The sequence below is a fragment of the Lygodium microphyllum genome, chromosome 18 (assembly GCF_053477565.2).
Source record: "Lygodium microphyllum isolate KBCC chromosome 18, Lygodium_microphyllum_v1.1.10, whole genome shotgun sequence".
NCBI classification, from domain to species: Eukaryota; Viridiplantae; Streptophyta; class Polypodiopsida; order Schizaeales; family Lygodiaceae; genus Lygodium; species Lygodium microphyllum.
In genome coordinates this window covers 65,571,447-65,584,600 of record NC_141152.1, presented here as the reverse complement: position 1 = coordinate 65,584,600, position 13,154 = coordinate 65,571,447, and the positions used below count along the sequence as shown (strand labels likewise).

At 41.7% G+C, this 13,154-nt stretch overlaps 1 protein-coding gene across 6 annotated transcripts in view; it reads right to left on the bottom strand.

Annotated features, from left to right (window-relative positions):
• The window catches only part of LOC148020970 (peptidyl-tRNA hydrolase, mitochondrial-like), a 77,146-nt gene that overhangs the window by 17,900 nt on the left and 46,092 nt on the right, over positions 1-13,154 (bottom strand). For all 6 annotated transcript variants that reach the window (XR_015694657.1, XM_087698803.1, XM_087698802.1 and 3 more), the window contains one exon: positions 8,655-8,728. Coding sequence is in view for 5 of the 6 variants with exons in the window: in XM_087698803.1 (XP_087554929.1) it covers positions 8,655-8,728 (74 nt within the window). In the remaining variant the exon portion in view is untranslated. The remainder of the gene's footprint in view (positions 1-8,654; positions 8,729-13,154) is intronic.

Below are 13,154 nucleotides of genomic sequence, written 5' to 3'. Positions count from 1 at the left end.
GGGGTAGCCGCATTAGCCCAAAGTAGATTGGAAACCCTAAAGAAACTCCTCACGATCCTGGGAAGCCCCCTCTACGACACAAAGGGCCAGGAAATCCACAACTGCATCACCAAGATTGTCCCCCTGTGAAAGGCATGGGAGATATGAGGAAACTACCAAATAAGATAGTGGGGGATGGGAGGGAACCCATGGAATAGATGGTGCACAATTGCGAACACGTGTAGCAAGAGACAACTGTCTCGGACGGCCTCCCTCAATGGAAGGGGAATGGACCATAGATAGCCCCCGCTCCTGCCAACCTATCTCGAACGGCCTCACACAATGGAAGGAGAATGGACCACAGATAGCCCCCGCTCCTGTCAACCTATCATAAAAGGGGCTCCTATAGAAGAATCCTCAACAAAGACGGTCAACTAGATAAAGACAACACAGATCCCAAGTCTAGGAAGACTATGAACTGAGGGAAGAGAGAAGCCAAAGTTTGAAATATATAGAGCCTTAGAAACGGAGCTCGATGGACGATCTGACAATATAGGCAAGGTGCCAACACTACTAATAGGGATCGAAGAAATGTCACCAACGGTGACTTACTCTCTGACGGAGATCCTATAACAAATCACCTTGGGGAGTCGTATGACTCCATGCACCACTGTCAAAGAGCCAAGGCTGCTCAAAAGACGAGACAATTAAAGAAGGCTCCTCCATCTAAGAAATGTGTAGAATTACTAACTCGGTGGTAATAATGGGCAACGAAGAAGAGGCAGATGAAGGCTTCGATATAGATCCACCCTTCACTCCTAGACAAAAGTGAGGGTATATCCTCTAACACTTCTCCTCGGGTCCGAGGTCTTCCAACAATGAGGATACGTGGGATATCCTCAATGCTTTCCCATAAAATATAAACCAAAGTCTGAAGATGACTCCAACTTCAGCCTCTTTTCCTTCTTCTACTTGGCTTGTCTTGTACCTGTAGATTACGAAAAAGCATCGCCATGTGCATGGGCTTTGCAAGAATCTAGCTCCCTGGGCCGCGCATCCTGCTCAAGCACCAATGGAACTAGCTCCTCCCAAGTGCAAGACTCCTAGCTACGAGAAGTGAGAAAATCAGCGTAGAACATATCATACGTAAGTAACGGAAGATGTGAGAGAAGTGTCACAGCTAGGTCCTCCAAAGAAATATCCTACCAAGGAATGAAAGCTAATCCCAAATCTCCTTCATCCTATGGATGTGATCCCTCATCATAGAGGGATCTGCGATAGAGAGTCATCATAGCTTCAACACGAGATAATTGATGCCCAAATGTGGGGATCCGAAAGAGAGAGAGCAATCTCCTCCAAATCTCTGCAACGGTATAGAGATATCTAACATGCAAGAGCACAAAATCTGTACAACTCAAAGGAAAAGAAGAGCGGACTCTGGCATTCAACCAATCCCATAAAGCTCCCAAATCTGTGGTCACACCATCATGAAGATCCACGGTAGGTCGGGATATAGGGACTACAACAAAATCCCAAAGCTCACCATCGTTGAGGAGGCACTCCATGTGGCACAACCATAGAGGGTAGTTCGTCCCATTCAACTTGTCAAATGCACACACACACACACAGAGAGAGAGAGAGAGAGAGAGAGAGAGAGTAGAACTGATACCTACTCAAGAGATGGCAACAATGCCAATCGGGGACTAGAAGCCCCGAAAGAATATAAAGGGAAAGAGTAGTAAGATGGTGGCCGGTCTAACTAATCCTGAACCACAACATCCCCCATAGCATACACATCGGCCATAGATGTCCTTCAATAAAGTACCTGCAATATACATATCGGCCATAGATGTCCTTCAATAAAGTGCCTGTAAGAAAAGAAGATGTTGCCATTAGAATAAAGGCAACCAATAAGAGGTGTCCTCCGGATAATCAGGGTCCATCAAGCCACGGTACAGAAGAACACTGACCGAGGCAAGGTAGATGAGGAGTATCCGATGCCAAACAATGCCAACGGAACACCTAATGCCGAGCAAAGTGAGAGAGCAGTTAATGCAAAGGAAAATAGGTCTTCAACCTATAAACACAACCAATCCAAGGGCTAGCAAAGGACCAAGAGTGCCCGAAAATCAAGTCCCTCCGATCAATGCAAATCTGCCCTAATGTTGGCCCACAATGGAGGCCCCCCTAACGAAATATGATGTCACCCACGCCAAAAGAGCCTATCCAATGTGAAACCCAGCAAAAGAAGGTATGTTCACTCGTTAAAAACAAAACAAGCCTCCAAGTACACAAAAGATGTCACCCATCCTTAAAGCGTGCTCTTCAGCCTCAATAAGTTATCCCGGGGGTGTATGACGCCGCCCAAAGCTACAGATTGCCCTGCAGGAACAAAATGTAAATGTGAAGACAAACAAAACCTTGCTGCCATACATCCTTTTGTAGGCTTCCATGGTTCCTAAAATGCATTCAAGATGAGCTCAATAGCTCCCAAATCCAAGCTGCAATAGCTCTTGAATCCGATGTACCTATTTCAGGTGGATTGGTCAAAGATTAGTACCTAATTTAATGGCAGACAGCAAGCTTTCAATTCGATATAGACCTCCATTCAACACACTCCTCAATCCAAGCTTTCGATCCCGCACTCCCGCTGTGATACCGACTGAAAAGAATAGAATAGAATGTACAACAGAAGGAGCAATGGCATAAGATATGGCGGCTCAAGAGTTTTTCTTCATTCTTCTCTCTCTCTCATTGTCAACTTATACACCACAAAGTATCCTCTGAAGTGATAGATACCTTTTGCCCTTTAAGTCACTTGACACATAGCCTCTATTTTATTTATGCATACATAGACTATAACTTGGCCTATTCATTATTTCTCACCAATATCGGACATGATAAATTCAATCAATGGATACCATATACAGCCACATCCTTTGCACCAAGCGAGAAGAAATAAAGTTATAAGTAGAGCTATTACTGAACAAAACGGTAACCTCTTGGCCATTTATACGCCCAGTGACCTTTAAAAAGTCATGCGAGCCAAAAACAATTTTATTAATGGAACTACTATTGTTATTACTAGCATTAACAAAACAAACCTCGAATAAAATTTTGGGCGATATACCTAGAGCTTCAAGGGTATTTATTGAAGTCTTAGAAGTACACTGCACCTTCTTGTTCTGGGGGCACACGAAAGTGACCCGCTGTTTGATGGCAAGCGAAGCAACGGCCCTTCAAGCAATCCTCACTACAAGTGACCTTGCGCTTACCATCCTCCTTATACAACTCCAAAGATGGCTGATGAGTTGTTGTTGGGGTAGCTAACTTCTTTAACTTAAAGACCAAGGCAACTCAATGGGAACCCCTCGTCGACTAGCTACCCCTACTCGTGCCAAAGTATATCAAAATTCTTTGCATACCTGTAGACATCCTTAAGCGAATGAGGCGAATTGCAAAGCACTTCATTCTAGTATTTTGAGAGCAATCAAAAAAGGTATCACATGTAGAGTAGCACTTGAGAATCATCTAAGCCCTTCAATTTGGGCAACAGATCTTTAAATTTCTATGAACATGCATCCAAGCTCTTTTTCCCCATATCAAGCTCAAATAATTTTCAAAAAATTTCAATCCAGTTATTAATCACAAAACATTTTTGAAAAACAGCTTGAAAATCGACCCATGTCACCGGCTTGGGGCATAGCCCCACCCACCAAGCATACGTCTTCCCCTATAACATGATTTGTATCTGTCCGATACACTGAGCATTATCGAACTAATACAAATCAAAATATGCCATCCCTTTGACCAGCCATGAATCGATGTTCGTCTCATCGCATTCATTCTTTTCCCCTTTAAAGGGATTGGATTAGAATTTAAGTGCAAACCTCTTCATGATTGTGAGCACAAATGGAAAATGGAGAGTGCATAGCTTGGCCAACTGCCATTGCATTTCCTTGACTTGAGCTTGGAGAATCGCCACAAGCAACAAATCTCCATCGGATTTGAAAGAATAGGAAGCTTCAAGATGCTGCATGTGTGTGTATTTGGGTTCGAAAGAAGCCAAACGAGCATCCTCCAATTGTACAAGTTCAGTGGGAACGGGTGCCCTCGAAAGGAGATACACCATGGGAAGCAATGATGGTAAGAGAAAATGTATTAAGCAAGAGAAAAAAAAGAAGATGGAGTGTACGAGAACGTATGCTGATCACATTAGAGAGAGAGAGACACGGCAGAGTAGAATGCATGACTACAAACAGTTTGCATTTAATACAAATCTGTTCAGTCTCTTTTTTTTTTGTGGACAAGCATGGGGCAGCTTTGTTTAGATAGTAGGAAGAACCTGTACTAAAGGCCGTTTAAAAAAAGAAATGAGATATAAATCTCATTCGTTGCTTCTTCCTTGTAAAAAAACATTTGTACATGGCAAAAGGAAAATTGCCCACAACTAACACACGAACAACCTACCTTCCACGTTTGCCCATTAGGAAGGGAATCAACTCCCCTACTCGCATGGCAGAAATTGATACCCTCCCCCAAACTAGTGACCGCCCCACCTTGTCTTGGAACACCATCGACGACAGTCTCTTTTTTTCGTAATCTCTCTCTCTCCACACACACGCACAGAGCAGACACATCATTGACATGCGGCTTGGAGAGAATCATGTCTCTCTTTCTTTCTCTTCATAATCATTTCTCCCTCCCCAACAACAGTTTCTCTCTCCCCAATGTGTTCATAACCATTATTTCTTGATAAACATTCTCCCTTTCCAACATTAAAACCAAAATTAACACTAATGTTTGTCACAATAGTGAAAATAATGTTACCATTAGAAGGAATAATCACACTAATGTAAACATTAAATGTTAAAATGCCATATCATTTATTGGCCAAGTCATATGCATCAGCACCTACTTGTTAATCTTGTTTTTCACTATATATCAGATAATATGTGGGATATATCTGAGATTCAAAAAAAGTTAGATACACTGCCATTTATTGGCCAGACATTACACATAATTGACATTTTTGTTAGCTTATGCATTTAAGGTATCTAAAACTACATAATTGAAACAACAGGAGACACCGCCTAGTTCACTGCCTTTTTCAACTAAATTAAGCGCAGAATTGATGCAATATATGCACTTTTGGCATATGATAATCTGCATTGGAGCTGTTTGTTCATACCAATGGTTTAAAAAAATGTTTTCATGGCACATAATACTTTTAGGTTACTATTTTGCATAATTCTATGCACACGACGCTAAGGTACTAAGCATAAATTGCCTCTTTACTACCTAACCCTGTGCAGACTGAAAAGAAAATGATAGCATCATGAAATTTGATGGAAGCCATAGCCTAAAGTGTATTAACCTATGAAAAAGAAAGAGAAAACCAGAAAATGGTTCTAACTCACGAAGTTTGATTGATCAAAATGATTAAGAACACCTACAATAGCACTTTCTGCCCTATTTATAGTTATTCCCCAAGATTAATTAGTGCATGTTATTTAAAGGATTAACTAGTGCACATTATTTCCCATGAAAAACTATTACCAATCATATGGTAAATATAAAATTACTGTCAACCAAAACTATGATGCTAATCTGAGCCACAAGGCTTCAGCTTCCGACATCGAGCTGCCATCCCTAGAGTGGCAAGTCCTTTGATTCCGATCGTCACAACTACCAAAAAAAATCATTGTGCACAAGCATTGCCTCAACACAATACAAAACAAGAAACATACCTTGCATTCGTACCCACCACTTGCAACATGTGCCCCTCGGGCATGCCCCTCCCACCAGCTGTGTCCCATACCACCCTTAACGAGATAAAGGCATACTTGTCAGGTATGAACCATCACAGTTCCGTGAGCAAAAGTGGTTTTGTGCACATCATTGGATCTCAGGTCCAATTGCACATTGATGTTCTGCTACTAATGAGACGTCCCCCTAGGATCCAATCTGCACACGATACACGACACAAGTGAAAGGGACTAGACATCACACTCACCTCCTAGGCATAGAGCCAAACAAACTCACCCTCAAGCTTGAGAACTAGGATCACTCTAGGTCACAACCACATCCCAAGGGTTGGCATCCCATACCACCAGCCCACACCATCCGAGTGTACGCATGCATCGGCCAGCTGGCCAAGAGTCCAAGAGTGGTGATTACACAACAACCACTAAGTTGGTTCATGACCACTATGACCAATGCTACTAGCGCCCATCCAGATGTCCAAGGACATAACAGTTAGGGCACACTAAGAAGTCGTATATAAATTGACACAGATGAGACATCCCCCTAGGATCCAACTTGCATACGATATACATGACACAAGCCATATCCACAAATAAAAGGAACTAGATATCAAAATCACCTCCCAGTCACACAGCCAGATAGGCTCACCTCTGAGCCTAGGATCTAGCAATACTCCAAGTCATGACCACATCCCAAGGGTTGGCATCCCATACCACCAACCCAAACCATCTCGATGTACGAATGCATCAGCCAACACGCCATGAGTCCAAAAGTGGTGATCACACAATGAATGTGCACAATAGGGCCTTGAGTCCTATAAATAGGACTCAACTACCCTAACACTGAAGTGTCCTTAGTGTGTTCGCACTAAGTCACTTCATGACCACTATGACCAATGCTACTAGCACCCTTTCAGATGTCTAGGGAGGTAACACATTAGGGTTTGGGCACAAGGTTTTATAAATACAGCGTAGGGTTCTATTTTGGGATACTTTTCATGCAATGGTTCTCGGACCCTAGACCCTAAGCAATGGGTGGATAAAATTGTGTGGGCATGAGGGAGGGGATATGACGAAACAAGAGAGGTATGTGTGGCCTACTCCAATAGGTTAGGTCATACTAAGAAGTTGTATACAAACTCCAAGGATCCCAATATGTGTACCCACCTGCCTACAACCTACCTCCTCATCCCATTTGTACAAGAAGATGATACGACAATCCTAGCTCCAATAGCTCGTAACTTCCATGCGCGACTACTACATGGTCCTCCTCTATGGGAGACAATTGTATGGAATCCCCCTCCAGATTGAATGTAGTGCATTGTCTGCTCATAGTCCTCGCATTTAAGTCATCAACCAATACCACCTCTCCTAGTCTCAAATAATGTTAGTAATGGTGATGGAGTTCCTCCTGCCTCCCCTTCTTCCTCTTCATTAGATCATTTTGTATCATCTATGTCTATGCCATATGGCATATCTACAGGTTAAGGTAGGAAGGAGGAGGAGGCAATATATGGCCCTAACCTCTATCGCCTAGAACCTCACCCACACAAAGTAGGCCTCTGGATCTCTACAAAGTACCTACACTCTCCTATGCTCCCTCCAAAGGGTGACTCCGGTAGAACCCTACTTGTGTGGTAGTCCCACTCTCGACTATGGTGTGTCCTATTGCTTTAGTTGTGTACTTGCTTCTCTTTGGGGGCCCATCCCATTCCTCAAAGCATGGAAAGTTGTGCATTCATCTTACAATTTGAAGATGACACCAAGACAGCTGCCTTCCTCAAGAAAAGCATTGCTTTGAAAGGATAGGAGTGCAGATGAGGATCTCATATAAACATAGGAAATAGCAAATGCCAAAAGTAAATGTAGCATGGCTGCAAGGGAATAAGGCATTTAATAGAGATGGACATGCCATGGCAAGATGATCACACAGCATGCGACCTATGATGCTTGGATACAATTTGCAGTTTGGAACTGCAATGCAACACTGTAGTCAGATCTAGGACAGATGCAGGTGATAAGAGGCAGGGATATGATCTTTCCCTACAAAAAGGCATGTGCAGGCTGTTTTGTTTTTGGGGTTTTGGGTTTTTTGGGTTGGGGGGGGAGGGGGAGAGGGAGAGGGAGAGGGAGAGGGAGAGGGAGAGGGGGCCCTTTTTTGCAAAAAAGACAAAAGCAAGAAAACACGAGTAACCCTGCCCTTCTTCAGAGTTTACAATTAAGTATGTTTTGTTATACCTGCCTTAGTCAAACCTAAACCTTCAATTTGGTATGACATAAGTCCTCCCTCACACCAACCACACTTCTGCTGAATACAGAACCAGACAAGAATCAAGATTTCACCCTAATCACTTCAGGATCTGCAACAGGGCTTGTTGTTGCAGGTCCCTTGACCACTGCCAGAGAGAAACATCCCAGAAGCAAGAAGACACTTCTAACAATGCAAAATAGCCCTCATAAATGAGTTATTGACATCCTTGAAAAGAAGCCAACAATGTGAAGTACAAAGGGAGCAGGAAGCAGCTACAAATTGATATCATTGGCAACAACAGACCACCTTTGAGGATCTATAGCTTGACCTTGGCACAAGCAAATCGCAGATTGAACTTGGCAGCACCTCTTTTTTTTCTGAAATCTCTCTTCAAGATGGCCACACCATTGTTTTTTTGCAGAAATCTATCCACTAAGAATGCAACTGAACTATTAGCGACAGGCTAGACAACACAACTGTTTGGAAGAACCATGAGCATGTGCACCATATCATTATTACCACACCACAACCAAAAAATGATTCCACAAGGCTCAAGTTCACAAAGTGAGTCCTCAACTAACACTGCCACACACTCAAATTATCCGTACAGTACAAGCTGCAGTGGTTATGGAATGTAGAATACGAAACTGAATTCTCACCCATTGTGACCTCCGTGTCCACCTTTGGGCAGCAAGCGCATGACAGCAAAGTTCAAATCCATGTCATCAAAGATCTGCAAATGTCATAAATAACAGGAAATTCACACACCATTGACTTGTTTATACTTGACACATCAAAATTTAGGTAATAGTTTCTTGCCTCCACCTCTCAAGTTCAACTACCTTGCACAGCCTCATTCACATTAGATGAGCAGTCAAGCAGGGGGAATTTCCTTTGTTGGATGATTTTAGTCTTTAATGAACACATAAGCAGCCATGTAAATAACCCCTTTAACAAGTTACATTTACACTATGGCAAACGTAGACATTGAGAAGAAAGGAATGCAAAGACAATCAAAATTGAGCAGTAGAGAGAAAATGAGCTGATGATGAAGCCTCAATTATCGTAATCGAATGCCCAAGATACAGACAGAGGCCAAAACCATGTGTACATGTCCCACACTTAAGAAGCTAAAGTCCACTAGATTATCAACAGGGTCCAACCTTCATCCCAAACACCCATAAGCCCCACTCTAGAAGAAGTGGCCTGCTTTAGATCATGCCTCTAATTCATCCTCACATGGTCCACCATTATGTAGCTACCCATCCTTGACACAAATATTTCATAGTTATGGGAGATGGGGAAACAGGAATGGAAACAACCAAGGTCTAAGTTCCAGGAAGTTTCCAGTGATGACAGACATGGAAATGAGAAAACGGACAAAAATGTGAATGAAAATTTGGAAATGCGGACAGCAAAAATTGACAGTTTCAGGGTTCTCCAGTAAGCATATAGTCATTGTAATCCCAATTATGTAAACATTACCATCTCTCCACACCTTTGACAAATTATGACACAACCAGAAGCCATACTTACATCAAAACAATCAATCAGTCCTATAAAATGTGCTTCAGTATGGACAACCATCGAGGGCCCTTAAAAAATAAGAGCCAGCTAGATGGCAAAGAAGGGAGAGAACACAAAAAATTGAGTCTCAACATTTAGGTCTAGAGGACCTCCAACACTCTTAAATGTTGGAAGGTTGTTTGCATAAACCCTTGCAACCAATCTTACCACTACAGATTCTTTGCTCTGCATAAATACCATCAACCTTGATGAGTAAGACCATGGTGGCTCCCAACACCATTTCCAAACAAAGAACTGAAGACATCAATCTACATCTCAATGGCGATTGGCTATAGGGCCTCTCCTAAGGCTTGGGCAGCAATATGTTTCAGGATCGTGATTTTATAAAACACACTTGTGCAAGTTAGACATTTCAAATCATGTCATTATTGTTCATCATTATGTTGGACATGCCCAGGGACCAGGTTAAGCCAAAATGGGCAGCCTTTATGGATGCCAATATCGAGGTGATGGAATAGGTCTTGTCTCACCTTCCACATGGAATGGCCCACCAAATGAGCCCTTCTCACCTCAAGTTAATGAGTTTAATGCTCCATTAACTCTACTCTATAAGTAAATTTGGAAAACGGGCTAGATGTTAGCTAATTGGGATGTTGCAATGCTTTGATTGTTGCTCAGTTTTCCCTCACCTCCGACTCTAAACCAAATGGAGGCCTGTTCCTATCATGGGACCATTATATAAAATCTTCCCTAACATTATCATATATAGACTCTTTTAAATTTGATAAATTCAAGGCAATATGGTTTCATTGAGGGAAGGAACATTATGCACAACAGTCTGAATGTTCACTTGGAAATTAACTACGCCAAGGCATCTAGACAAGAGGTGACTATCATCCAGCCAATATGAAAAAGCCTTTGATCATGTTAGTTGGTCTTTTCTTCGCTAATTAATGTCAACAATGGGTTTTGTTCATATTCAATTAACATTATCAGCTCCAATGATGCATATAGTGCTTAATGGGAGTGTAACTAAAGAGATTGCTCTAAATAGATCCCTTTTTCAAGGCTTCTCCCTTGGTCCTATGTCTTGTGCCCTCACACAATGCTCTCTTGACTAGATATGTTGGCAGTTGATGGATATCTTGTCGGTCTATCCATTCCCAATGGGGCTAAGCTTGTCGAACAATCTCTTGCATATGATTTTTTTATGTTTCCCAAGGCTGAAAAATCAAATGTGGATAGAACAATAGCCATTCGGAGATGGTTTGGCTTGGCTTTGAGGCTCTATATCTATTGAAACCAGCCTTCCTCCTTGACGAGGATGGTAATTATCTAATTTAACTATAATTACAACAAGTAAATAAATCACATAAACTGAAATGCACACTTTACCACTTTAATCTTGGACAATTGACAACCTATTGGCCCCAAAACTGATGCCCCTTGCGGTATTTATTTATCTTCAATTGCAAATGGATGGAGTGCAACTGAGATTCACTAATCTCCTCCGCTAATTCAAGTGTCTCTTGCTATCATAAATGACCAACAAGCCTTCAAACCAATTTGCCCCTTGGTTTGCTTGGCAATTGGCCTTCACCCTACTCCTTGCAAAACAAATTTAGTCCCAAATTTGATATTGGCAGGCTTGGCCTCTTGAATCTCCTTGAAATTCTTCAAATTCAGCTACTAGAATTCAAGTTCTAGGCCCTCAATTTCAAGCACACTTCATGAGGCATCTGTCAAACCCTAATTCCTATTGCTGTAAATTAGGGTTTACAGCAAAGATTAACCAAATTCTCTATCTTTGATGATTCAAATGGCTGGAATTTACTGAGATAACTTAAGAGATGGTTCGAGGATGAGAAAGAATGCTGAAGAGAGAGAAAATTCAGAGTTCCATCACACAAGAACATAGAAGAAATCTGCTGCTGCTCTATCTAGATAGCCACGAAAGCTGTCTCCACTAATGAAACACCCCGCATGATGTTGCTGGCTAAAAGTGCCCTTAAACTATTGTCACCTACTGTTGTAGTCTCTTTTAGGCATGTCACCAGCTCCTAGAGAGTCTCCAACATCCTGTTGGCTGAAAATGGCATGTCAACTATTGCAATAGCATTGGCAACCTTCTCTCTCTCTCTCTCTCTCTCTCTCTCTCTCTCTCTCTCTCTCTCTCTGTGACAAACCACTTCTACAAAGCCGACCCTATTGACACTACCAGCCTAGCAAAGACAGAGTCACCCCGCCAGACACCTTACAGGCCACACCGTGGAGTCACATTGGATAAAGCCATTTCCCTTCGTCGAGCATGACGACCCCGTCTACCATGACCACGTCCGAGGAGGCCACACCACAATCAAATTAGAGCCATTATCACGAGACATCAAAGACTAACCACCAAGCATATCATGAAGCAGCTAGGGACCGCATCATAGCTGAGATCATGTGCAGATCTTGTGATCAGCTATAGCCCATAGTCTCCACCACACTTTTGTACATGGTTCTATCAAATCTGGTTCTCCTTTCCTTTTCTTTCCTTTCCTTTTCTTTCCTATCGATGGAACAACACTATACATGGTTCAACCCTAGTATAGTCCCATTGTATAGTTATTTTCAGTATTGTTTCATAGGCCACCCACTTATTTGTAATGTTATCTTTACCTTACTGATGAGATGACATTAGACATGGATGTGGTCTAGATTTTGTCTCATAGGCCACATTGACCTTATGTAGACGTTAATATATCTTTCTCTGTGTCTGTGTGTGTGTGTGTGTGTGTGTGTGTGTGTGTGTGTGTGTGTGTGTGTGTGTGCAAGGCTAGAATGACCCTCTCTCTCTCTCTTTGTGCTTGCACAAGGCTGGAATGACCCTCTCTCTCTCTCTTCCCGACCTCAAAAACATTTTTTCCGCTTACATGCGCAAATTTTGCCAAGGATCTTCAAATCCCATTTTCCAGTATTATCCATCTTATTAATTTAAATTTTAGATTATTAATTTTAAAAATTAATTGAATAATTATTTTAGTATCCATAAAAATAATTTCACCAAGCAATAACTAAAATGGCTAAGCCAATTTGTATCCCAAGTATACCTAAGCAATTATTGATCTTTACACGGGTATTAATCAATGCCTAGTCTCTAACAAATTGGTCTAGACCCAAATCTAACACTGGGTACCACCTAGTATCCATCAAGCATAACTTATTATAACTTTTCCTTAATATCTCCGAGTTTTAGGTTCCACATGATGAAATAATTAACTTGCACCTCACATGTGCAAGTCACCTTTTTTATACATTTGACTTTTAATCAAATCCTAAACAAAGCATTAAAATTTCATATCCTCATGAGTGACAAACCTCCCCCTTGAGATCCTTGCAATTGTCCTCGATTGCACTGCAATGTGTCAAAGCAAAATATACTGCACTTGAATTTCTGAAAGATATACTAGTGTAAACAACATTAGCCACTGCTACTTAACCAAGCTAATGCCAACACTTGCCAAACATTTCCAGCCAGCATAAATATAACATAAGACTCGTAAAAATCCAAAACTACTACCAAAAATTCATAGAATGCATTTCCCATTAGTATATCTCAACTGTTCTAACCAAACAACCATAGCAAAGCA